The following is a 22,990-nucleotide window of genomic DNA, read 5'->3' as shown; positions in this document are numbered from 1 at the left end:
GGTATGTAGTTACATAAAATCTGTTACAAAATATATAAATAAAATCATTATGTTCAATTAATGATCCTAATCCTAAGTCCTGGAACCAGCTCAGGGGAGGGGATCATGACCTCCATAACCCCCTGGATCCGCCTTTGATTAATGTTAATTTTTGGAATAAATCTGGAAAACCCTGATATTTCCGAAACAGTTGATTATGTCTACAATTTTCTAAGCAATCCAAAAAAATAAGTTTACATTGTCCGCGTCACATGACACACCCTGTACACTAGATATTTTGAATATAAGAAAATGAATTGGAATATATAAAAAAATCTAAAAATTAGTATTATTACTATAACTATCACAGAAGTAAACTCGATACCAGAAAAAGTATTTCTTTTCCTATTTGTGCGTAATTCACGGTAAAATCAAAAAATAAACTTTATAACAAAGACAGAGAAGGTAGGAAGTCTCTGAAGACGATAACTTGCTTATCGAAACGCCCCTCAGTGTGAGTGTTGGTAAATAGATAGTGTAAACAGGATGTTTAGTATTTTGTGACGGTTCCGAATTTTTTTTTATTTTTCTAAATGATTACTAATTTACACAAATGAATAAAAAATACTTTTGTTTCAATATTATTGGTATTTTATTAATTAATTAAATTATACGGAATGGTAATTTGTATTGTATATAATAAATAAATAAATAAATAAATACATAAAAAACAAATATATAAAAAAATCAGTTTTATACAAGTTTTTGGACATTTTGATCAATTATCTTTAGGCTAAGGCAACGATTTGAAGAATTTTGTAATTTTCTCTTTCTTGGCAGTTTTTAAAAGCTCCTTCAATTCAGACTGATACGGAGCAGTCGCATTAGCAATTTGCATCTTAAAAATAAGGCTTCGTTCCATAGACGGATCAATGTTCATAAAGAAATCGCAAAGCTCATTTGCCATTCTTAAGCCTTCACTAAGATTTTTCAAATTAAATGTCACGTTTCCAGTGCTCGTTGAAACCTCTTCTTCGATGGGCTGTGAATTTAACATTTTCTCCAAGTCGGTTTCAGTCAAATCTTCATCTTGCGATTCAAGCAATTCCTGAATATCACTTGATCCTATCTGGTCGAACCCATCTCGTCCTATTCCATTCGCGATTTCGGCTATGTTTGCAGCCATAGTTTGAACTTGCACAGATTCATCATCATTTTTCGCAGTCAGAGCAGGCATCAGTCCTTCCAATCACTCTTTTATGTTTACGATGCATTTTGCAACGTCAAATTTCTTCCAGCATTCCATAACATTCATATCAGGATTACATTCCATATTATCCAATATGATTCTGATGTAATAGAGCTTAAAGGCCTGTATTATTCCTTGGTCCAAAGGTTGAAGCCAAGCCGTCGTGGTGGGAGATGAAAATGACACTTTTATATTTGGATGCATAGTTTCAAGTTCGCGAAGATGACTTGGTGCTTTGTCCAAAAGTAGAAGTGCTTTAAAGTCTAAATTCTGTTTTTTTAAAATAAGTTTCAACTTCAGAAACAAAACAATTCCGGAACCAGTCACAAAAAATAGCGCTTGTAACCCATGCTTTCTTATTAGCACGCCAAAACACTGGCAGGTTGTCCTTGTTTTGATTTTTTAAAGCCCGAGGATTAAACGATCTGTAAAGCATCAGTGGCAGTGTAACTATATCCTTTGCTGCCTTAAATCCAGGAGCAGACTTTTCGCTTTTAGAAATGAATGTTTTGTTTGTCATTCTCTTCCAAAGCAGTGCAGTTTCGTCTGCATTAAATACTTGCTCGGGTTTGTATCCTCCATCGGCTACTAGGTTTGCAAGTTCTTCTGGATATCAGGACTTTTACCATAGAACGGAACAGAAACATTTAAAATATGTATATGTACTTCGTCATTGAATAATAAGGTTGCTTTCATTCTAAAAAAACACCGATTGCGGCGAATGCGGTTTATGTCAAAGTCGTCTGCAACATCATTTAACAACATACTTTAGGCAAAATTTTTATAGGATCTATTTTACTTTTTGGAGTTTACTCCTTAAGAATCGATTTGCATAGGTATATAAGGGGCCCGGTATGAGAAAAATGTGAGGAGTAAAATCTATCGATGAATGAACTCGTTACGTTTTTGGTGCGCACCCTATAATGCGCAACTTTCTAATTTGTCAGTGTCAACATACTTATATTGCTGTCATTGTGAAGTTTTATTATCATTGTGTTCCGCTAAAGTGAACTGAAAGTATTTTCAAATAACTATGGCAGAAAGAGGTGTAGGTGATTTTGCCGGAACATCTAACAAACACGTGGTTGCAAGGTACGTTATAATTCATGTATTATATGTATGAGCATGTGCAATTTTTATTTATTAAATATTTTAATAATTATCGATGTAATTCATATAAATATATATTTGAAAACAACACATAAAATTAGATAATAAACCCAATATGAATTATCGAGCGCATCCACATAAAATAGAAAATTTCTAGCCTAACCAAAAATTAATTTTTTTGTCGATGTCTATAAATTCTTCCACGTTATTATGATTTATTTTATAAATAATTTTTAAATATTAACAACTGTAGTCGATAATTCGATAATATTATCAGAAAAATCCACAATATTTTTTCATTATAATAATGTTTTTATATAATTTTCTTTCGAAAAGTTATTTTTTAGCTTATTTAAATAATTTTCATGTACTTTTTATTATTGTATTTAAAAGATTTAGTGACACAATTATCTTTTTATAACCATTTTTGTTAATTATTAAAATTATATTATATTTTAGATAAAAAATTAATTATAATAATTTAAAAAAAATGTTTATAAAAACCTTTTTTTATCAATTTTCTTAAAGTCGGTTAAAATTTTTATAATTATGCATTTATAATTTTTTTTTTTTATATTTTTTGACTAGGAAAAAATCTAAACCTCCAAAAACTCCAGCCGAGAGACAGCGAGCTTACAGATTAAAAAAAAAATTATGAAGGAAACCCAAAATATTCTGGCAATCAACCAATCTTTTTTAAGTTAAATAAACTCTTTTTGCGTCTGGTTAGACTATCGAACTTAAGGAGTAAACTCCAGTCGTGCGTCGGAGCTGACACACACAATTTTTTTATTAGTCCATTTGACGGCATTTACAAAGGATATTGGGTCGGATATCTATTGGAATCCTTTTATTATTATGTATGTACTTATAAGATCCGCGAATAAAGAAATTTTTAACCGCGAATAAAGGAGGAATTGGGTTACATTTTTTTAGTCCGCGAATAGTAAAAAATGGGAATGAAGTAATCGCGAATAAGAAACTTTTACTGTACCTAATTTACTTTATTTTTAAATAAAAATATCGCAGCATTAAATGATCTTCTACAAATAAGTTCGATTCAAGGGGAATGTTTGTAAATAGATTCTTGTGTATTCCAGTTACACCTCCACCAGTTCTTCGTCCAACCATAAAGCGGTATATGTCAAGGTTACGATTTCTTCCTAATAGTAGCGTTCATAGTCACCAGGTGGAATTCGTGGACGGGAGAACATGAAAATATTCAGGAATTGCGCAATGTAGGCGTTATCCGGGTGGATCCAATTCGATGACCACGCCCGCTTTAGGCCAACAAACTCTAGTAGAATTGTGAACCTTCGTGAGGCGACCTCGTTTCGAGATACGTCGGTCGTTCCCGACAAAAATTCTCATGCACAAGCGAGAGAACACTTTACGGAGTTCAGTCGAGTGAGAGTTTATTAGGATGGATATTTGTATAGGTTACCGGTCGATCACACGGTTGTGTCTATGTGGCACATACAACGGACAAATAATATAGTGCTTTGAAAAATTAAAATGTGAGATTGTGAGAAATAGAAGTGATGTGTGCTTAGAGCAGCGGGAAGGAATGTGCGTGAGAGGGTGAATAGAATGAACAGCGGGCCCTTGCCCCCGGTACCGGATCTTATTCCTATATCGGCGCTTCGCAAGCGACCACCCTCGAATAATAACAGTGACGTGAATTCGGACGGGGGTCCTCTAGAGTGTGCCCCTTGTGCGTCAAACCGTTCGGAGGTTATGGGAGAACAGCGCCCTCGACGGCGGTCGGCAAACCAACCTGCCGTCGAACTAATCGATAATACAGGGTCACGTGGTTTGAGCGCCGCCCCACAGGCACCGCTCTCCCGGAAAGTTAGGCCAGAGCGTCATCGTAAATCAGACAGACGACGCGATCGACGCAAAGTTAACAGGACTCGTTCGTGTAGTAAACATACCAAGCCCCGGGAAGCGAATAGTTCGACTTCGGTTCCTCATAATCCGCGCGTAAATCCGATTTTTGTGTGGGTCCGGCAAGAAGATACACGCATCGTGGACGTGAAATGCGAGGATTACGACAAAAGGAACCGGATCCTTCTTACGAAAACAGCGCAGGGCTGGCGTGCCATTCCACGCACCGAAACCCTCGTGCCAACCCTGAAGGAGGCGGTTAGCAAAGAACAACATCACCACCATCATCATCATCATCATCACCATCACAAAAATAAAAAATCTCGCAAGAGTAAAGTTCGACGACGTTCTACGGGAGTTCAAGTTAGTTCAGACATCGAACAAGATTATGAAGATCAACAGCAAGACGACATACAAACGGAAAGGAAATGCGACGAGGAAAACGAAATTATCGCATCGCCACCGTGGATGTCTAGTGATAATATTAATGTGGAATCTCTTTTACCGTCCCATACAATACAAATCAAGAGGTCAACAAGCTCCCCCGAACAAAACTCTAATGTATCGGATGTGAATGTAAACAGTGCCGTAAGCGAATGCGCGCAATCTCCCAATATCAAGTGCAGTGCCGATAAAATATGTGACGTCAGTCCATTAGATAATTTACTAGCCGTTGCTGAATTAGAATTTAAACAACAACAGATTCAATCAGAAGAATGGAATAAAACACCAAACGAAGACGCGATAGTAACGTTTAATAATTTCAGTCAATCCGAAGAAGATAAGGAATTCATAAAAAATTTGGAAACGTTAAATAACCTCATCGATTCGGAAAAATCTAAATTGGAATTGTCGAAAGGTGACGAATCTACGGAAACCAAATCGGAAGAATGTGATTACAACGACGACGACGACAACAACATAGCCATGGATGATATACTTTCTAGGTTAGAACAATCTTTGAGGAGCCCCGAAAACTCCACTTCGAATCACGAAGCTAAAAATAAAATCGAAGAAATCATAAAAGAAGTTCAATCTGAAAACGAACTCAAATCGGTGGAAAATTTCGAAAATTTTTTCGAAGAACCCAATCCGAAAAACGAACAACACGAAAAAATTGATAACGAAACCGAAGAAGATAAACAGGAAGCGAACGAATTGATAAATTTAGTGGAATCTTCGACTAACGACGAAGAAGAAGAAGAAGAAGAAGAAGAGGAAATTCCTAAAGATTTATCAATGAAAAATAATGAATGTACGGATACCGTCGAAGAACCAACCGATTTAACTGTTCCTAAACAACTCGTAAGTCCTAGACCTCCCTCACAAAATTCAGAAGCTATTCAATCTCCACAACCTAGTGGAATACCAGCAGTTCCACAATCACCCGATATCGTATCAACAACAGTTAACGTAAGTAACAAACCTAAATTTTTAGAATCGCTGTTGATTAATAATAATACGAAAAATATAGAAGTAACGATAACTCCTCAAAGGGAACCGTTAGATTTGGGCAAATGTCGAAAATCTGCCAGTCCTACAGTTACATGCTCCGAGGAAATCAATAATTCCAAAACGGAAACGGAACCGCCGACAAAAAAAATCAAATCTAACGATATCACATTAAAAACCTTATTAGACGCAGATATCAAAAAAACTAATCTAGAAAACACACAAAACGAAAAAAATTTTACCATAGAAACTCCCAAGCTTTTAGAATTATTACAAAACGACGCGGATATAGATCCATTAATACAATTAAAACAATTACTATCAGATCCTACGATAGATATACCAGATCCGTTGTTAGTACCAAAAGAGAAATTTAGTCAAATTTTAATTCATCCGGGTACCGAAATTCCGCGACTACTTAAAGAACGACCAGAACTTCGTTTACCGCAAGCTTTAGCTTTTCCACATATAATGCAAGATCCTAACATGCTGGTAATTAATATACATCATTTAGAATCTATTTTAGGCAACAAAAATACAATACAAGTAGAAAATAATCATAAATTTAGTGGGGAGATTAGAAAACAAGATAAAACCGAAAAATCATCTACAGATACCAATCAACATGGTTCGAAAAAGAAACAATCTAACGAGAACGTTCAAAAAACATTCAACGAATTAGCCAATGACATAAATTCAGCTACTCAAGCTGCTTTTAACCAAATGTCTTGGTTTCCATATATGAACCATTTAGAAGCAATGGCTCTATCAAACAATCAAGATTTTATGAAAATGTTGAACTCTGTACATTTACCTTTTTACATGAATCAAATGCCAGAATTATTATCAGGTATAAGACCACCTTTATCCCCGATGGGATTCCCAATGCCTCCACATATAAATTACGGAAATCCTATGGAATTTAATATGTGGCAAGAAGCCATGTTACAAGCGCAATTACTAAGAAATAAAACTGCGGAGAACGCCAATGAACAAAACGCTTTCAAAAACTATTTAGAAAAATCAAATTCGCAAATTAACAGAAGCTCGAGGTTACAGTCGTCGAATAAACATCAGAGTTATCCGAATCAGTATTACAAAAATGACCAAAACGCATTCCAAAATCCTTACGGGAATTTTAATTCCTATCAAACAAAATCTTCACATCCGAAACACGTCCAGAAACACGCGTCTAAAAATTTTCCATCGCATCAAAATTTCGCAAATTTTTATTCCCAAATGTCGGAAAAGAATCAATACGCCCAAAATTTGAATTCGCAAGATCATCTCCATCAAAACTTTCAACATTTTATGCGAAAAGAGACGAACGTAGTACAAAAACAAAAAACGCCTTGTAAAACGTTCACAAAGTCGTCTACACATCAGGAGCATCACAAAGAAAGAGGACATCCAAGCGGAAGTGATCAGGGTAAACTACCAGCGAGTCAACCTATTGATCTATCCGGTTCAGCGACGTCTGGCGGTAAGCTCAAGGTTAAACAACATCTCATCGATACTGTGAATACTCCGAAGTTGCTGAAACAACACGACGACGTCCCCGAAGTTGGAAGTACCACGGCGAGTATAGAAGAAATGCAAGACGCTCACAAACACTTATGGCATCCCTTATTTGGAAAGTAAGTATATCAAACTTTGTTAATTGTAGTCTATTTTTAAGAATGAGAGAGTATTAAAATAATAATCCATTAACTTATCACTTCTTTTAGTTAACAGTCACAATATTTTTTGAAGTTATACCTCGAGTATTTTCATTGTTTAATTATATTTAATTGTTTAAATATATTGAATATATAGGGTGTTCATTTATATTTTTACCTAATTAACCTGTTCATAACTTGTGAAGGTAAAGAAGTCTATTTTTCTACAAGGTATGTTAAGATATTAGTTACGTTTTAATATAAAAACTCACCAGTATAAGTTGAGCTACTTCTTAAAAGTCAGAATTGGAATTTGAAGATGAACTGCCGCAACCAATATTTAAAATAAGGGACTCGATTTTATATTATTCAAATTTCCTTTTCTTCTTCAATCATACTCCCTTTTCCCAGTTTTCGTGCTTCACATTTACAATCACAAAAATAACTGTTTAACATCACTTATTTTTTATTAAAATTTCTTTCTTTCTCCGTGCCCACACCTGGTTTAGTTCGCAATTATATGGCGAAGATCTAGCCACCGACATTCCAATATTTTCTGCAACAATTTCAACAATTTCTCTAAATTAAGAGAATACAAAGGATTCAGTCTTTTCTCACAGAACCAGGATGGAACTTAATATTCTTTGCATGTAGCCCAATTCTGTAAATCGTTTTTATAATCACTTGGTTGTGTTAACTATTTATTATCTATGACTGTTATACAGTTCTGAGGAAGATCTATCATTTGTTCGAATTATTTTTAAAAGACATCAGCATTCAGCTCCTCATGGTAGTCAATAAACCACTTCTAAGAAAACCGTTTGAGATGCCGATTTGGACTATTATCAGTTTGTGCCCTTTTCCGGATAATGGATATAAACCACGCGACTAGATTTTTTTGTGAGGACTCGATAAGAACCGTATCAGGTAATTCCGCGGTCTGATAAAGTAAAGGTCAGGATAATCTGACAAGTTCCTGATCAGGATGTAAAGCAGATCAGTAATGAAGTCCTGCTAAGGTTCACCTTATATGGTCCTGATCAGGATTGCATCAAAATATTCTTATCAGGATTACCTTGGACTGCTCTAATCACGATTCCTGATTAGATTTTTCTTCTGGTACTAATCATAGAAAAGAAAGATTCAATAAAAATAATGAAACATTTTTGGAAAAACTGTCTTTCCTTCCCAAATTTTAAATTACAAATATTTCTCAAAATTATAATACAGTAGTTTCGTTCATTTTTAATCATATAATACACAAAATTTCAGTGTTGTGGGCAAATTTTATTTACTTGTATCAACCATCATTATAAGAACTTGAACAACTGCACATTTTCCCTCTCTGAAGGCACGAGCCGTTGTTATGTACATCAACAAATCTAAGCAATTTCCAAAGCAATAGCTCGGTCACAAACATACATCCAAAGCACTTTCATTATCGAGTTAATAGGAAAATTATTAACAGCGACAATATTTGACAGTAATAATGTCATATGTAAACCAATGAGAAGGAACGTTCGTCAGATCCGAACGCTTCCCGTATAAAAACTGATGAAATAATAGAAGCGATATATTATGATGTTAACTCTATTTAGAAATTTCTATTCTAGCAAAGACTTAGATCTGGTTTAGATTGATATCAACTTTTCTTTATATTATTGACGAATTGTCTCTCCTGGAGTTTACACATTAATTTGATATCCAAATCAACAGCCAAATGAATAAGCTATTTCTAAAAGTAAAATGAGACTACTGTTGCACTGAAATTCATATGAGGTTCCAATTACATGGTTTTGATGATAGATTCGGAACAAATTGATTTTCCAAATTTCTTGAAAAAATATTTTTCTTCATACCACGGTCGAAAGTACGTACTTCGTCCCTAGTACCAGGGACGAAAGTTAAACATTCCCGAGGCGAAAGTAAATGTATAGATTTCGTTCCTGCAAAAAAGGTATGAAGAAAAATCGTATACACTACACGGGCCGAAAGCTAAAATCTCAGCAGTGCGCGTCATGAAAATTCAACTTTCGCCCCTTTCAATGTAATATATTATTTTTCTGAGTAAGGTGAACCTTCCTTGTATGGACAGGGTCATGATAACCTTTATTTTAGTAAAGGAAACCTGATGGAAAATTGATTTATTTCAAATGGGGTTATCCTGATGTGCTCCTAGTGTGGACCTCGTCATGTTTGCCCGAATAAGGTTAACGTTGTTTTAACATGATAGGGTCATTATGATGTTTCAAGGAAATGAAGAAAAAAAATCTGATCGGGCAGTAGATAAATTGTTTAAAAAAGCTTGTCTTCGATTTGTAACTGTTCCATCTTGCCAACATTTATTTGATGTATCTCCCTCGTCGATTCAAGTCGCATCTTTGGTTTCTAATTTTTTCAAAGTTCTTTGGTGAGTTTTTCTCCATACTCTATAATCCATCTTTATAATAATACTCTTGTATGAATTCTGGAATATTTTTTCCTGCGAAAGTTTCGATCCCTGTCATCTCGAACCGTGGCAAGAACTTTGTCTACTGTCTACTGTCTTTCGAAGTCTTTCTTTCAAATGATTTTCTATTTTAAATTTTGGTTTCCCTGGAACTTCAAGTGCTGTTTGGATTTAGGTAGTTCTGAGGGTGCTCTATGTACACAGTAAAAGTTAACATCAAAATTTTGGCCGCTAAGCGATATATTTTTGTTAAAATTTTCAAAATTTCGAATTTTGCAAATAACTCGGAATCTATGTCGAATTTTGAAAAAAGTGAAGGGATCAATAATGTAGTTAAAAAAAATTCCTACAAAAAAGGTTCTTTGTGATTTTTCCCTTTCTTTTGTAAAATGCGCTCAAACTTCGGCGTCACATCTTATTAAAAAGTTTTCACGCCACGTAGAGTCTGAGCGAAATTACGTCCCCGGCTGAAGAAGAAACTGCTGTATCTCCCCGAAAAAAAGTGCATTTTACTCGTTAGCTTTCACTGTATCGATAAAGCACCTTGAGAACTACCTAAATCTAGAAAATCAGCGACATAACTAATTTTCGTGGGTCGGGAGCTGTGATCACTGGACTACATAGTATTCACACAACACCTTGCAAATAATAACTAACTTACACTGTTAAAAATACACAACTTGGACTTCCTTAATAAATGGAAAAACCTAAAATCGTATTTTTGGTGAATTTTGTTATGAAGAAATTCTTTGAATAAAAGAAAAAGTTGTAACTTTTAGTGGCAAATAGTTATAGATAACCCAAAACTTTTATTAGCTCAGGTATATTTATGAAAATTTTAGAAAATATTTAGATTTTTTTGTAATAATATTTCAAATGTTTTGCATTAGAAATTGAGTTTTAATACTCTCTCGTCGTAAAAATTTACTATAGCAATGTACGTTGCTTTATGACGGTTTTATTAATATACTGCATGATCTACAACGTAGAACGCAAATATAGGGTGTTTCAAAAAAAGGTGACTCTAGTGTCTTGAATAAGGGGCGCTACGAAAATTTTTTACTGAGCGAAACCAATTATTTTTCAGTTTTCTATCTCAGAGACGGGGTTATCTTTGTTCCAAACACCCTGTATGAACATAATCTACTTTCATTTTGTTTGTATAGCAGAAGTTGTTAATACTTTTCAATACTCAATAAATTCATATGCAATTTTATTAAAAGTAAAAGCTGAAGTACGTACTAGATTATTGTACCTTAAAGGATTTTTGACGTCTCGCAAGGAAAGAAGATGAAAAAAATTTCTAACCTAACCTCGTATTTCAGCTACTGATATTTTGTGACTATATTTTAATTTGTTATGATACAAAAAAACGCCGCAAATTCCTTCAACCAGCACCGTCATATTCTTTCTATGCTTTTTGCAATACGAGTATTTTTCTCTAGGTAAAAATATGATACACGGAGTTTTTTTGTGTCTTAAAAAATCAAAATATTAGTAGCTGAAAATATGTGGTTAGGTTTGCGAGACGCGAAAAATAGTTAATGGTGGGTCCACACGATACAGGCTTCCATACAAATCTATAGAATTTTGTTGGTGCAAACTAGACAGTACAGACAAATGTCGGTGCGATCCAAAAGTCGGAGTATGCATGTAAGTCTACGTATATATCGTAGCTAAGAAATTTAAATTGAATTTTCGCACAAAAAGTAATGAAAAGTCTGTACACACATTCCATCCAAATGTTTGGTTAAAACTTTTCACTCCGACTTCATAGTCTGTACAGATATCTGTATCGTATGAACCCACCATAATAGTTGTCGATGATCGTAATTGACAAATGACATAAGTATAAAGTTAAGTATAAAATAACTAATTTTTTCATGAGGACATCAGTAGGGGCAGATAAGATAGATTTCATATATATTTCGTGGGTTTAAAATCATAAAATAGATATTAAAATATTTTTTACTCCCTTCCCATGCTAGACGCCAAAAATCCTTTTAGGTACAAACATCTAGTGTGTGTTAGAGTATTTGGTAAAAAGCCAATCGGTGGGTTGCCGTTTTCGGAACTCCATTAAAAGTAAAATATTAGGTCAAATAATGCAAAATCTTTTCTGAATCCAGCAGAAATACGATGATCTAGGGTATTTATATGATATTAAAATCAATAAAGCCAAACGGAGGGACAATGGGGCAATATTATTGAGGATAAAAAATATGAACGCCTGGTACAGTCGAGAGCATGAATCGTTATACTTTGGAAGTCATTGCCTCGATGACGATTGTAAGATTGTAATGAATGAGAATAATTTTTCAATTTAACAAAAATTATATTTAATTAGAACATAACCTGCGGGGATTTTTTGCAAAACTATCAACCATTTTATCGTTAAAATTATTTATGTTTCAATTTGTTAAAGCTCTGTGTATCCCCAACATGGCCAGACCATTAAGGCGATCTTCTGCCATGGTGTTTCTAAGCCATGTTTTTGGTCTTCTGAGGTTGCTAAAGGATCGCTGTACTGTACAGGTCGTGCATGATAAAGCGATCAAAATTTTTAATGCTTTTTCCATTTCGGGAAAGAAGGAATTTGTTCCTTTTAGGACATCAACAACTGTTAGATTTGTTAGTATCGCGCCACAAGTGCTGCCAAAGTTCGATTTGATTTTTTATGCTCGGTAAATCATAAAACTGGGCAATAGATTCACAAAATTGTTTCAGATTTTCAGTTGTCATCTTTTGCATCTGCGCATAATGCGAATGAAGTGTTTTCTTCAGCAAAACGTACTTCAAGGGAGGTGATAATTGAATCCAAGTATGGTATTACTTGGATTCAATTCAGTATTCTAAAGAGTTTACTGCTGGATGATTACTTTCTCTTGTCCGAATTTCTCTGCAACAAAGCAGAGAATATAATTTCGTCTGTCACTTTTTCCGGATGTTCACGGTGGTTTTAAATAAAAAGTAAAAGCCTTTTAACGAGTTCGGAGACTTTGACCACGTCTAAATCTACCTACTGGACACATATTATACAAAACTAACGCGAATGCTGGTGAACGGCTGTCGTAGAAAGAAATGCAACGCACATACTTACCTACATATTTTCACACTGTTCAATGGACTTGCGTTTTTGCAAATCTGATATAGTCGTGATGAAAATGACGGCGATTTTAAAAACGGATGTCAAAATCTTAATGTTTTTCTAAATATTTCAATACTTTCTACAATATACATTAAACCTTAAGTTGTCAATTGCTCGCACGGCTTTAGGACTAGGGGGGCAACTGCACCTCCCTGGCCCCCTTAGCGACGCCCATGCTTCGAAATTTATTATTTTTTAAAGTCTGAATGTAGCATACGAGGTCTGTTTAATGATTATTTTTTTAATAAAACGTATTTTTCAACATAATAATTTCCTTTCAACTGATTTTCCAATTTCCAATTATAAGAATGGTACTCAAGTTATTTAAGAAAATATATCTTAAACAATATAAAATTTTAGACGTTTTCATTTTCACAGTAAACAATTTTAATAATTTCTTTAATCATTATCAGTGATATTAGTTGTGATTTTAATAAATTACTGGCTAATTAGAGATTGAAAATTACATGATTCGAAAAAAGGCCTTTACTCACGAATTGTAAACAATATTTTTTCTACTAGCCAAAATTTCATCAAAATACAAAAGTTTAATTGTAATTTTCCTTATAAAATATGAGGTAGTATATTAATATATTGAACGTTTTAATCAAGATTATACTAAATTAAGAAAACAATAGACGAATTTGTGTTATCAAATTTGTTAACTATTCATGTATAAAAATTGCATCATCAAGACGGTGCCACATCGCATACAGCCAGAATTACAATGGAATTACTGCGAGAACTCTTTCCACAACTAGTTATTTCAAGAAATGGTGATGTTGATTGGCCTCCACGGTCGCCTGATTTGACTGCTCCGGACTTGTTTTTGTGGCGATATCCGCAAGGTTTATGCAAACGTACCAGAAACGCAGCAGCAACTCAAATAAAATATTCGTGAAGAAATTAATGAAATACCGCGTGAAATATGTGAGAATGTAATGAAAAATGTGTTCAAAAGGGCTCGCATTTGTGAGGCTAACAGAGGTGGACATTTAACTGATATTGTATTCCATACATAATTATCGAAATTAAATAAAATATTTATCAATATAAGATTCATTCTCTTTTATTTAATCAAAAATTATAAACAAAGTAGTATACCTTCACGGCGGACACTAGGTACAACAAAAAACCGAGATAATAGTAACGGTAATCAATTGTAATGTTTGTTTGATTCACGCATTAAATCTGAATCAGTTTTCTATGAATGTAGCTGTCACCTGGGGTCATATTGTCGTTTCGATCTGTTTCAATGTTAACACAAAAGCGATCAAATGCAGAAATTAGATGCAAATAAAAAAAAACGAACGGTTGTTTCAAATCGATGGATATTTCTACTGTAAATTGGCTTTAACAGTAAAAAATATGTTTGTTTAGTTCAATGTTTCGTGTAATGAACTTTTTCAAGGTTGAAATATTTTGTATACCGGAAGAAAATAATTTCAGTGGAGTCTGGCTGTACAATTTAATTTTATTTATTAGTAAATACGTTTTCACTCATCAATAGTTTATTTAATATTTAGATGCTTAAAATTAGCATTAAAAATGAGACTTTATTGAACTTACCTCAGTAAATGCTTCGTTCTAGATTGGCCAGATGCCTCAGGCTTTTGGTGTTACCCTATATTGTCCAAAGTTAACGAGTATTTTCCACACAGAATGAATTTTTTCACTTGTCCTATTTCTAAATCTATTTCTTCAAGACAATCTATTGTGTCGTCTTTCAGAATTTGACGTCGTTTTTCCGTAACGGCACGGCACATGCTCCATCCTCTGTTCTTCTCCGTTGAACTCTCTATGTCACCGCATCGACGGAGACACTGTATGTTATCAGCAGTCTCATTCCAATTGATCTCTTATGATAAGTTATTGAGAGATATTGGATAGAACGGATGTAGCTGTATTGACTAGAAATCTCGTACAAAACGTAGGTGAATATTATGACTACGATCGTAGGAAGACAAACTTTCAGTTAACTCAGGCACCAACAGCGCATGGATGCTTCAGAACAAATGCAAAAAGAATTGGAAAGACTCGAAGAAGACGCAGCGGAACACATACTGGTCAAATATGGAAAGTGGACCATTGAAAGTTGCTTTATCCATAATATACAGTCGTATGCGAATCCGAAATTAAGTAGTCTTGAGGAAATAGAGGAGTTTTTGGATAATAGAAATCACAGTCAACTAATCGCAGAATGTGGTGTAAATTCTCTCCTTTTCTCTTTTAAACTCTTTGCAATAGGTGATATCACTTCTCATTTCTAAAGTCTCGTTCTAATAGTACAACAAAAGTGATAAATCTGGATTTAAAGTTTCATAAATCTCATTTGTTCAGTTGTTCCTTGACGAAATAACTATGGACATCGTGTATTCACTTATGATTAACTATATATCGTGATGTTTGGCTCTGATTTCTCTGTCATCATCTCTTTTAACAGTTCCATCTGTTATAATCCATTGATCTGAAGAAAACCTCATCGATTCCATATATTTAAAATCCGGTTTTATATAGCGTTAGTTGCAGGCAGTAAATGGATTTTGCCATGCCAATATTCAGGAATTAAAAGATATGATTACCACAGAGATAAGATGAATTGAGCAGTCAGGGATCTTGCAAAATGTATTGCAAAGTTTCAAAAATCGCATGGCTTGTTATATTGAAGTAAATGGACTGCATTTTAAGCATCGCATTTACTGTATGTTTTTTAAAATCCGTAATTTTTCTACTTCACTTCCAACACTTCAGTTGTAAGTTTTCTGCGTCGTGATTTGGATAAATATTTTACTGCACCAATTTCGTTAAACTTGCTGACACTGTACCTTGTTACGAGATTTGTATTATCACATAAATTATTAAAGAATATTCAAATGTTATTCAATCGTAGTCATCTAGATGTACAAAATTTATAGTAGCTTTTGTGGAGATAATGTAAATGTTGTTATAACTCCGAAATTATGTCATAGAGGTATAAAGAATATTATATGAAAAATAATCAGTATTTCTAAAATATATAGGGTGATCCAATTGAAATAACAAAGTTTATTATTTTTCCGTAATAAGGAAAGATCTGACAACAATGTAGATACCACCATAATACTGGTCGTATTACAAGACCCTTGCGCACAAAAATTGATGAAACTCACTCTATATACTGTGTCATTAGCTGGTGTGCGGATGGGAAGTGAAAATTCTAAGACTTTTCAAGATTATTCAAATGACAAGGCTCTTAGAAAGTTGAAATGTCGTTTATTGTCAAAAGACAAAATGGATCGCTCATTTTTATCAAATATATTATAATGTCGAAAAGGACAATGTTCTTTAATGTTACAAATCAATGCTATACGAGTTGATGTAATGATTCAGAATGATCGACTGGTAACTTAAATCTCATTAGATGGCGACGTGCTATTTCATCGATAAAATCGTTACAGAAAATGAAACTCGGCCTTATAACTAGCGAAAGAGCCACTAGGAAGTGGAAACCACCTGAAGCCTAGATGAAAAATCAATTTGAGGTTAACTTCTTGCCGCTAAAGTTATGATAACAATGTTATACTGGAGTGTAGCTGGACCATCAGATCGTTATTGTGTAATTTGGACAATATTACCGGATAGGTAAATTGAGTGTATTCCTCCAGGCCCTTAAAACATCGCAGGATTTATCGCTACGTCTCAAACGAAAAATCTGGACTCCAGATGTAGCACCGAGTGACTATTTCTTGTTTGCGAGATCCAGGGGAATATTTTTCCAGCTTAAAATAATGTGAAAAAACTTCGTGTAGACCCAATTCAATGGATAGATACTTGATTTCCGTTAGAAATAATTACTTAGGATAAATAATTGAATGAACTTCGTTTATTAAAAAGTCGTGAGCACGTTAATAAATATTTTTTTGTTCGTCTTGTATCTTTTTTTTATTTTGTAGTTTATTTCATACTTTTTTATAGCTACTGTAACCGATGATGCAAATTCAAGCAATGTTAATTAATTATCAACATGTGATTAGCATTTAAATTTATCGTATCTTTAATTAATAAATTACCATAATATGTACATACATTCTTGCATATTAATAATGTGTATAAAAACATATAGTGTTACTACATGTGGAAATGCTATCAAACTAGTACATGTGTTATTTGTAATCAGTGCAAATGTGGAATATTCAATTATAATAATAACGGGTCTTCAAAAAGCTCCTACATTCACGTCTAGTTCCATTTCCATCTAGACACATTTAATTGTTCGGAAAGAATTGCAAAATTTACTACACAGCACTGATTTCGGGTAGTAAAAGCAACAGTCAAAACTTCTTTGGTTCCCGTTTTGAAAAATGAAACTTACTTACCATAGAAACGAGCTTTTAGAAGAAGAACGCCGCATTTTCCACATTTTACAATTCAGAAAATTCTTTATACGCCTGTTCCGATATCGATGGTTTAATGCAGAAATTTCATCAAGCACTGACAATTAAAGAAATTACCAAAATATGCAAATTCTAAAGTTTAGTGGAAATTCAAGGAGAGAATTGTTTCTTGGACAATCGAGCAGCGAATGAGGCAAAATTTGGAAGAAAATATCCTTATGGAAATCTTTTAAAGACTCTAAATAAAGAGGATAAAAGATTTAAATGCCTTAGACTTTCCCCTGTTACGAGCCGGGGAGGGTTGAAAAAGGGGATTTAGAAAGTTGTAGGACGATATTAATTTCATAGATAAGCTTACTATGCAAGAACTTAGAGAGAGGGAAATGCTTTATTGTCAAAAAATTGTCACAATTTGTAGACAAAAGTTTGTAAAAACTGAAAAACAAACATGAACAAAACTATTTCAATATACAAAAGAAAACCACAATGAGTAACAAAATTATAGGTAATGGTAAAAGGTAATAATTGGTATTTAAGTCTGCAATATGCCCGAAATTAAATATTATTATCAGAATAGAAGTCGTTTACAGAGTAGAAGGCACTTTCCAGTAATTATGCCCTCAAATTATTGCGAAATGCGGAAAAAAAAAGAGAAATCGTTCTGATATAAATTGGCAAGTGATTGTGTATTTTTTGCATTGTAAAATATTGAGCACTTAACTAATTCTGAACGTGGAATAAGTAGGTGAAGGTCGTGCTTTCTGCAACCATCTTTCTGAAACTGGTGAAGCGTGCTTACGAACTAGGCAAACGGATTCAAAGATGAACAAGGAAGGAATAGTCATAATTTTCAATCTTCTAAAGAATTCCGTGCAGCGAGCCCTGCTGTTTAGTTTGGAGTAAATATCTAATAAGTTTTGTAGTTTGAAGATGCGCTCAAATTAAGTCGCACAGGAGATTCCGCAGAAAGGAAAGGCATATCGGAGATTCGACTCAATAAGGGCATAATAGACTGTCAAGAAGGTGGTCAAGTTCAGTTCTTTGGAAACTGATCTCGGTGCAAAACAGGAACTTAATTTTTTATTTAAGCGACAATATGTATCTCCAATTTCAAGGAATGGTCCACAACAAAGAATTTTACAGATTCAAAGACGTCATTGGTGGTGTTTTTTAATAAAAAAGCAGCAGTATATTTTTATATGATGAAAATTTGGGTTTAAAAACGTTGAAACAGAGAAGATTAGAATCGCACCATGATTTAAGAGTGATTAGGTTACTAGATATGGTCCTATGAAGTGCCGCGAGGTGAGGGTTGCTTCAAGAGAAACAAAATAAGGCCTACTACTTAGCCTTGAGGCACTCCACATTCTATTGGCTTGCAAAAAGACATTTATGTATCAACCCTTACAAGCTGACTTCTCTTGGTGAGGTATGACTTAAACAATGCGATATGTGTTCCGTAGTACTGCAATTTGTTAATTAAAATATTACGATTAACAAAGTCGAAAGCCTTAGAAAGATCACAAAAAGTTGTTGCAGTTGTGTGATGGCTGTTTAGGCTAGAGTAGACATTATTTCGAAAGGAAGGTGCATTTGTTACTTAAAAACCCAAATTGATGTGTAGTAAGTATTTTATATTTAAACAGAAATGATAAAAGCTTCTTCTTCAATTGGGCGATAATTAGATGCTTGATTTTTATATCCTCCTTTATGCAGAAGTATAATTGAAGTCGTCTTAGAGCAATTGGGAAAAGTGTCATTTTGAAATGAAACGTTAATTAAAGTGGTAATGTGATTTAATATTTAATCGGGCAGACTCGAAAACATTTTCCATCAGTTCCAGATTTAGAGCTTGGAACTCATTCGTGAAGGGTTCTTGGAAAATAATACAGATGCAAACCATATTCTAGAGAAGTTTGGAGCTGTCAGTGATGACCAGGGTGAAGATATCCACCAAGATATCAGATGAATGGAAATTCGGTACTAAGGGCGATGATATTCAGCCATTACTGATGGTTTTTGAAAAGGGGAGGATATGACCCCTCGTAAAAATCGATTGTGTATAAATAAATGTATAAATTAGATGTACTGTTGATATGTATGGATGATGGAATGATTTTTTTTTATTTTCTTTTTAATTTACAGAACAATAAGTAAATATTTTGATTACTAGTTAGACATGTAGAAATAATAACCTAGTAGTTATTCCCTATTGAGCTATAGCCGCAACTACTTAAGAACTAGGGACAAGACAAGTTTTGACAGGCTAAAATAATCGTTTTAAGTAAATGATTTCAGACTACGTCTTAGAATTAGTTGCGGCGCTAGGTTTTTAGCTGTTAAAATGCCTTTTAAGTTTATTTCACTTAACTTTTTTATTTATTTTTTAACCGAGTTAACATTCATATCACGAGCGATAGCATTATTAGGCACAAACCAAGAAGCGGTAAACCGGTAATTACTCTAAGAGTTTTTGCTTGAAACCTTTCAATAATTCCTATATTCGAGTTTGATGCCGATCCCCAGAGCTGCACTCCGTATAACCAGATTGGTTTGAGAACAACTTTGAACATCAAGTCCTTGTTCTCAAGAAATAGTTTGGAATTTCGTCCGATAATCCAGTTTATGCAGCTTGAGGCCAAGTTGTTTCCTTTTAGTGAAGATGTGTTTTTTCCACGTTAGTCTTCGGTTCAAGTGACTTCCGAGGTATTTTACCTTTTCTATTGGTTGGCTATTTCCTCTTCTTTTTGTGAATGTTATAGTACCGATTTTGTTTTACTGACTTTTATTCCCCACAATTTTGGACAAACTATCCAGGTTTGATTATAAAAGTTGGGATGCTATTTGAGGGTCTTCGTGCGAAGATAAATCGGAGGTATCGTCGGCAAATGTGGCCGTTGAAGCGTTGTTAGAAGTAGGCAATTCCGACGTGTATAGTAAGTACAGAAGAGAACCCTGTACACTTCCCTGTGGAACTCTAGTTTTTATGGAATGGAGCTTCGAGTGTTCATGTTGGCGTTAAATAGGAAATTGTCGATCAGTTAAATAGGATTTTAGGATGAGGAAGAGGTTAAGAAGAAACAGCTTCTTAATCCTATACAACAGTCCAATGTGCCAGACTTTGTCAAAAGCCTGGCTCACATCCAAGAATGCAGGAGAGCAGTACTTTTTATCTCCAAGAAAAATGAATAATAATACATTTAAGAGAATATAAATAAAGGTTTACACAGTTTTTTCACGATTCGCTAGGTTTATTGCTGAGTACAACATTTTATATACTTACATAGGCTACTTTCCAAATTTTGTTGGATGTGGTGGACAGTGGCAGCTACATTACCATCAATTTCCAAATTTCGACAAAAAGTAAAGGTTAGATCTATCTATTAAAACTTGTGTTGTGAGTTTCAACGACGAATTAACAGTTTTCGAAAAAAAAAAACTAAAATTGATTGCTAGTTAGGGTTAATTATTTGATAATAGAATCACAAATTTTCAATTAAATTTTAGTTGATGTAAATGATTATCAAAAAAGCAAAGTTAAACAGTCGAAAAAATGACACATCCAACTTTATTTTTTTGAAATTTACAGTAACCTTCAGCATAAAAACCAATCAATTTTCACCAAGAAAAATATAATTTCAATGTGAGAGATGTACTTGATGGATTATCACATTATCAATATTTGGTTAGGTCCCCCCATGTATTATATTCAATCTGCTTGTTAATAAGTTTGTGACAGCACTAAAACTTTTTCCGGCAAGATACAACGAGGGAAACGCGATCAGAAGCTTATACACAATTCCCACAGTCCCCGATATTTTTCGAAGAATTTCTACCTGCAGCCAAAATTTTTGATATCCTCTTTCAAATTTCACTTTCAGCTTCTCATTAGCGCTAAGCACGCGTAACTCCGCATGTAATATGAAATTCTCTACTTCCGTTTCATCAAATGGATTTATGATCCCCGGTGGTATTTCCATTTCCATCTCGCAGTGCAATCAAATGTTGAACGTATGTCTGAATATATTTATCAACGAATTCTATCCGCGATAAGTTTGAAAACTGAATATTTTCCTCTGTTTGCACTGTTTGTTTTTTTAAATTTATTAAATACTATCAAATTTTTGGAACAAATAAAACTATATGCATATTACAAATAGACAGGTAGGTACTTACTTTTCCGAAACAGGCAATCACTAATATCGATTCACTTTACGTTTCTTTTCGAAATTCTGAAACCAAATTCCGTCACTGGCCAACACTAATACCGATTCACTTTTCTTTATGAAATTCCAAAAGAATCAAACAAGTTCATGCAAGATTGCAAGCACATACACCAAAAGTCGACTTAATTTGCACGTCTGGCGAATTTACAGTCACCGAGGTTCTTAAAATATTATCTACCTATATTGGTTCAGCCAACAGTTTTTCACTATCGAAAGCAAATGAATTCTCATGATTGTGGACCCACATTTTTTTCCACGCACAACTTCGAGTCTCCCGTGGACCCCTGGGGGTCCACCTACACCACTTTTTGTCTAATTGGACAAATTCATGACGAGTTTCTGAAGGCGATCATTGTCATTTTCCCAAAGTTACTTCAATCTTTGATTATTATTATATTATTATATTCTAATATTATGTCCTTCCCTAGAACATTCATACTTAATTCAATGTACTGGTTAAGTTAGTTAATAAATGATTCCAAGAATGGTTTGCGGTCTGGGCAATGTATAATAAGTATCTTTGGTGTTTTATTTTTTCCCAAATTTATTAATCGGTACTTCTACTTTTTTACAGCCAAAAAGGATACACGAGCCCTTGGAATTGGACAACAGTGACCGCTACTGGAGAATAACACAGGCCTCAACCTCCACATCAGAACTGGAGGTCGAATTCTTCATACCAATACCATCAAGGTGTCAATAACTTAGATGCCTCTTTCACAGGGTTAGACTTTGACTTATTTTCAAAGTAAGAAATACACAATTATTAGGAAATTTCTTGTTTTTTTTTGTCGTTTGGATCACTCTCCAGAAAGTTTGCTTGTAAATTAGTATTATTTTGATATTGTGGATGTTTGTTCAACAAAGTACAAAATTAATATCCTATTTAGAAGCTGAGTGCTCAAAACGCATTATCCTCATTCCAAAATTATCTTCTAGAAGAACCAAATACATCTATTGAAAGAAACCTACTTACGAAGAACAAAAAAAGTGAAAATTTTTCATTTTGGAGACAATTATTTTTGTTAAAACAACGCCATTATTGAATAATTTTGGATTTGGGTAATTGAAATCTAGTAAAAAGCGTGAAATTTTATTTCAGTTGATGCTATCTAAAACAGAACGAACATATTAACAGAAATATAAAGACTATTTGTTTTTAAATTCTTTTTGGAGAGACTTGGATTCGCTACTTGAGGTGCTGGTAACTGATTGAAATACTATTCTATTTTGTTTTTTCGTACTCTATCGATTTATAACTTTTTTACGTACCTACAGAAATTTCCGTCGCCTTCAGACGTGTAATCTGGTATTGTCTAACAAAATAAAAATGAAATTAGTCAGGTACTGAATTACGTAGCTTCTGGTCTGTTTAAAATGTTTACGATATGAAGTATCATCCATTACATGATCTTAGCAACCTGTCGAACATTCAAGAACAATTTTCCACCTGCTCATG

The 22,990-nt window shown here is 34.0% G+C and overlaps 1 protein-coding gene across 1 annotated transcript; it reads left to right on the top strand.

Moving 5' to 3' along the window:
* The first annotated feature begins 3,471 nt into the window (after positions 1-3,471).
* On the top strand, positions 3,472-22,305 carry LOC130903924 (putative leucine-rich repeat-containing protein DDB_G0290503). The gene is made up of 2 exons (XM_057816317.1): positions 3,472-7,314; positions 22,106-22,305. Exons 1-2 carry the CDS (start codon positions 3,929-3,931, stop codon positions 22,161-22,163), a joined length of 3,444 nt encoding a protein of 1,147 aa, XP_057672300.1. The 5' UTR covers positions 3,472-3,928; the 3' UTR covers positions 22,164-22,305.
* The last annotated feature ends 685 nt before the right edge of the window (positions 22,306-22,990 follow it).

This window comes from Diorhabda carinulata, chromosome 2, assembly GCF_026250575.1.
Source record: "Diorhabda carinulata isolate Delta chromosome 2, icDioCari1.1, whole genome shotgun sequence".
NCBI lineage: Eukaryota > Metazoa > Arthropoda > Insecta > Coleoptera > Chrysomelidae > Diorhabda > Diorhabda carinulata.
Note: the sequence above shows the minus strand (reverse complement) of the source record. Positions and strands in the feature narration are given on the sequence as shown.

What these genes read in the sequence shown, in the direction of transcription:
- LOC130903924 (XM_057816317.1), top strand. Translation starts at nt 3,929, where the DNA reads ATGAACAGCGGGCCCTTGCCCCCGGTACCGGATCTTATTCCTATATCG. An exon ending in TGGCATCCCTTATTTGGAAA is followed by an intron (nt 7,315 to 22,105) that starts GTAAGTATATCA and finishes ACTTTTTTACAG; the next exon opens with CCAAAAAGGATACACGAGCC.